The sequence below is a fragment of the Octodon degus genome, unplaced genomic scaffold, assembly GCF_000260255.1.
Source record: "Octodon degus isolate 3935 unplaced genomic scaffold, OctDeg1.0 scaffold00020, whole genome shotgun sequence".
Lineage (NCBI taxonomy): Eukaryota > Metazoa > Chordata > Mammalia > Rodentia > Octodontidae > Octodon > Octodon degus.
Window position 1 is genome coordinate 14,770,829 of NW_004524596.1, and position 5,252 is coordinate 14,776,080.

At 36.5% G+C, this 5,252-nt stretch overlaps 1 protein-coding gene across 1 annotated transcript in view; it reads right to left on the minus strand.

Moving 5' to 3' along the window:
- Srbd1 (S1 RNA binding domain 1) overlaps positions 1-5,252 on the minus strand; it is a 236,736-nt gene that overhangs the window by 182,975 nt on the left and 48,509 nt on the right. The window contains 1 exon segment of the mRNA XM_023711259.1: positions 4,594-4,697. Coding sequence (XP_023567027.1) covers positions 4,594-4,697 — 104 coding nt within the window.

Sequence of the window (5,252 nt, forward strand, 5' to 3'; positions counted from 1 at the left end):
AGGAAAGAAAAGGAGTTCTTTAGAATAGTCCGTCAGTTCCCAGTTTTTCAGATCTTAGAACTACCCATATGGAGGGGCCAGGGAGATGGCTCAGTGGAATAAGCGCTTCCCTGGCAAGCGCAAGGGCCTGAGTTCAATCCCTAAAAAAAAAAAAAAAAAAAAAAAAAAAATTACCCATCTGGATCAGCCAAATAGCTCAGCAGATTAAAGCACCTGCAAGCAGGTGCAGGGGCCGGGGGTTCAATCCCCAGGCCTGTCATGCCAGCCCCAGCCCCCAGGGCACACTGAGACAGCAACTGAGACTAGGCATGGTAGGCACGTGCCTATAATCCCAGCTCTTGACAGGCTGTACAAGAGAATCACTACAAGTCTGATCTAGCAGTGAGAAGGGCCTACCCTGTAGATCCCTCCCTAAAATACAAAAAACAAAAAAATAAATAAATAAAAGAAAAATTAAAAAAAGAATTACCCATATGAAAAAACACTTCCAAATCTGAAACTGTATTACTGTACCACAATGATATAATATGTTATTTTGTATATTAAATATTACTAACTACTTAACTGGAGGAGAACCAAATAAAATAAAATACTGCTAAGTCAAGGGAAAAATACATCACTGTGATGAAAATCATGCCTTGACATTTACCCAGCATAAAGATGTAACAATAAAAGCTTCACTAGTAGTTCTTTATTGGAGACCATCTCTAATACTAAGAATTATGAGTATGTACATAAAAATAAGCTAGAGGTTCTTCCCAGTTTACTAAAACATTTCTAAAGGGGGAAAAGCACAATAATCCTACTACTCTACAACAGATGCCATCAAAGGTCAGTTCAAACCAGAATTATACTAAAAAAACTACAAAGAAAGTCACTTAATTCTCTCAACTTTATGAAAAAAATATTCACCATTTTAAGGATGATAAAAGCTAAGAAAGAACTTAAGTAACATCCACAGGTACACGTGTAGGAAGTAATACACCTGGAAGTCATATGCAAATCTACTTGGTTTTTAGGGTCTTGCTCTTTCTAGACTTTCATTAGAGATAGGATTAAATCTAATTTCTATTTTTCTCTTTTGAGATAGTGTCTCGCAACATAGCTCAGACCATCATGATCCCCCCACGTAGCCCAGGCAAACCTCAAACTCGTGATCCTCCCATCTCAGCCTCCTGAGGAGCTGAGACCACTGGCATTCACCACACCTGGCTGAGGAACTAATGGCTTATACACCTTTGACACAGGGTCTCACTGTGTAGCCCCTGCTGGCCTTGAACTCTGGGTAATTTTCCTGCCTTAGCTCCCTAAGTGCTGGGATTACAGGTATGTGGCACTACAGCCAGCTAATATACTTATTTTAAATATAGGACGTTTAAGTATTTCTTTCTCATTTTCAAGGGAATTTACTTGCTTGTTTACAAAGGAAGTATTATGTAAAAAATCGCAATTACATAAAATTATAAAATAAAGACTGAAATCTCATACTGGATCTAAGATGCAAACCATCTATTACTTTCACATTTTCTTAAATATGTGGATATATTATTTCTATCAAGATATCTTAAATAATAAATATAAATTATTTTAACATAAAAAGACATCTTTGTACCCTCACCAATTCAATTTTAACAATTTCAAAATGGCTACATAGAACCATTTTATAGATATGTAACTGGCTTAGGCAATTTACCTACTGATGAACATTCAGAGTCTCAACTTGCTTGATGATTACTGATTAGTATTACTTGGTAGCTCAGCAAGTAATCTAACCCTTCATGGACTTGTCGTCTAATAACTTGGCCTTCTGTGGAACTGACACAAGAACCATATTGTAGAAGACAGTTAACTGCCAGATACAAAGCATGTATGGAAGACTTCATCTAACTTTTCAGCTGCGTTCCCAGCAATCTTTCTGAATTAGGTCAGAGTACTATGTGATAATAAGTACATCCAAACTTTACGAACTTAAATCTTTTGTCAGATACATGACTTTATATCTTTGCATTAGTTTTCTCATTGGTCAAATGGTGGCTACCAAATCTGCTCTACCTACCATATAAATTATTGCAAGAATCAAATACACTCAGAACAGTTAAAACTATAAGTTAAAAAGTGTTACTCAAATATGTGGAGCCATTTTAAAAGGCTTCATAAAAAGGATTAATTAAAAGTACATTTTGTTAAGGGTTCAATAAAAGGGTCAGGGAGATAGCTCAGTAGAATAAGCACTTCCCTGGCAAGCACAAGGACCAGAGTTCAATCCCCGGTTCCACCAAAAAAAAAAAAAAAAAAAAAAGAGTTCAATAAATTCAGGGTTCATCTATTTATTTGTACTACTGAGGATTAATCTCAGGGCTTTTGCATTGAGCTACATTCCCACTCCACCTTTTTTTTTTTTTTTTTTTACTTTATTTCGAGACAAGCTCTCACTAAGTTGATAAATCACTAAGCTGTCCTCTAACCTGCAATAATCCTGTCTGCCATCCATGTAGCTGGAATTATAGGTATGTGCCACCATATCCAACTAATCATCCTTAACATGCAAAACATTCTAGTTGTGTATTTAAACACACAATATGTTTAAAATTTACCTGATGAATTACATTTTTGTCTCATTCATTCTTAAGGGTAAAATATTTCTGTAAGATTGCTGTTAATTTAAAAAAAAAATACTCTTTATAATACTCAAATATACCAAAAAAAAAAAGTTATGTATTGCCTAGTAATCAAGGTAAGTCTTGAAAAACGAATTGGTGGGTGATTTTGTGGCACAAGCATGAGTGTGCTTAAGCAAATCTGTATGGTTTAACCTACTACCCCCCTCATCTATAGTGTATAGCTTCTACACAAGGCTGTTCGGCAGCATGTCACTGTACTGAATATTGTAAGCATCTGTAAAAAAATTAAGTATTTGTGTATCTAAACATAAAAAAGGTAAAGTAAAAACACAGTATAAAAAATGTAAAGCTGAGTCAGTCATGATGGCATGCGTGTATAATCCCAACACTCTGGGAGGCTGAGGCAGGAGACTCAAGTTCAAGCCCACCCTGGGCAATTCAGCAGGGCCATGTCTCAAAATTTTGAAAGAATTTAAAAGGTGGAGAATGGAGCACAGCACTCTGTGCGTAAAATTGCCAGAATTAAGCTGAATGAATAAATGACTGCATGAATGAATAAGTGAGTACACCGGTATAGAACAGGCCAAAGATCACAGGATGGGACACCACTCTAGGTGAATCAGTGAGCTAAGAGTGCCAGTTTAAAGAGGGCTTTAAACCACTACATAGGGGCCAAGAGATGGCTCAGTAGAATAAGCACTTCCCTGGCAAGCGCAAGGGCCTGAGTTTGATCCCTGGTTCCACAAAAAAAAAAAAAAAAAAAACACTACATACTTCACAAACTACACATACTCAGCCTGGAGTAAATTTAAATTCTTTTATTTCCTCAATAAATTAGGTCTATTACAACTATTTCACTTTATAAACTTAATTTTCAACTTTTTAACTATTCTATAATAATTTAGCTTAAAACACATTGTACTGTACCCATACAAAATTATTTTTTAAATATTCTTAACGTATAAGCATTTGCTATTTAAATTATTCTGCCTTTTTAAACTTGTTAAAAAACTGACACACAAACATACATACTGGCCAAAGGCTACACAGGTCTCACCCTGACATCTCATCCCAACAGTAGACCTAAGGCACACACAGGCCAAGAGGCAGCACCTTCTCTGATGACAAGGCCTCCGCCTGGACTCCTCCTGAAGGACCTACCCCAGCTCCTCCCAAGGGGGTGTCAACCTCCCAGAAATATGGCCCGGATGATTTGCTAAAGGTTCTCTACTGTTCATCATACACTTGCTTAGGAGCAGATAAAGTTCCATAAGCATTCTTGTCTATTAATCAAAACCCATAAAGAGCCTGCTGCAATCTGCCAAAACTCAAGCTAAACCCTTCAGCACGAATTTTCTTAGTGGCTATGTCCCCCAACTCTGTCATTTTTTTTATTGGTTGCACAGACAAGTGAGCTTCATTTTAGCCAATGCATAGACCACAGCACTTATAGATCATTTTAACCCCACGTTCCCCTCTCCTCTTATTCTTCTCCATAAGTTCACACAGGAGGGCGGCTTGGCATGTACAATATATGTGGCTCATATCCATAAGCCCGTTGTCTACCCCTATATCCCTTCCTCTTCGTTTTTCTTCTCTTCCTGCATGGCTCTTCTTCTCTTTCTGCAGCAACTTTTTCTCCTGCCTCTCATCAGCAATGCGTTCATCAGACAAGAAAAAATGTTCATTTCATAATAATCTTATGAGGCTACTGTCATGCATACAGCCTATCAGTGATCCCTGACTAAAATGTTACCCACTACATGTCTAGACTAAAGGATGGTTTCTCTCCCCAGAGGTAATCATTGTGAATACTTTCTTATGGCACCTCCCAGATATTTTCTATTTAAGATACATAAGAAATATAGTTCCTAAATGTAAAAAAGACATTATATATACGTTGTCAACTTCTTACATACATAATAGACCTCTTTCCCTATCAGTACAAAATGGTATCAGGATGGTATTTTACCTGTTCTGGATACACCACCTACAGAACTCATTCTTTATTCCATCAGAGATGTTGACCTTGACTGTCAGTATCTTCAAATTCTCTCCACGGTTAATTGCTAGAATCTGAACACAAACATATATGGTAAAGACTGAAAATCCATGAAACATATAAATGATAAATTTAATCAATATTTATGAAACAAAGGAGGCCACTAGCTAGTCAACAGTTGTATCAATTTTTATGGCTTTTATTTACCAAGAATTTATGTAAAAATAATGATGTTTATACTTTTTTCAAGAAACTTACCTCCCTCATAGAGAAAACTATAAATATTTATTGAAAAAAAATACAAGAACAAAACCAATCTATCACATTCACAAGGTAAGACTTTTGTGATCTAAAATCTCACTTCCAGATTTCACTAACTGAAATTTTTGATTATCTAGAGTTAGGAGGGGATACTTTCTATAGGTGAAAAAAGATTACTTGTGCTAAGATGAACATATAAAGCACCAAGATAAATCTCTAACGGCTACTAATCTTTACCATTCACTGAATACTCAGTAAGTATAAAACCTGAGTTAGTACTCTGAACACATCTCTTTGTACTATTATAAAAGTTTATTTACAGGGTGCACTGAGGCAGTGACTGAGACTGGGTGTGGTGGCGCACACCT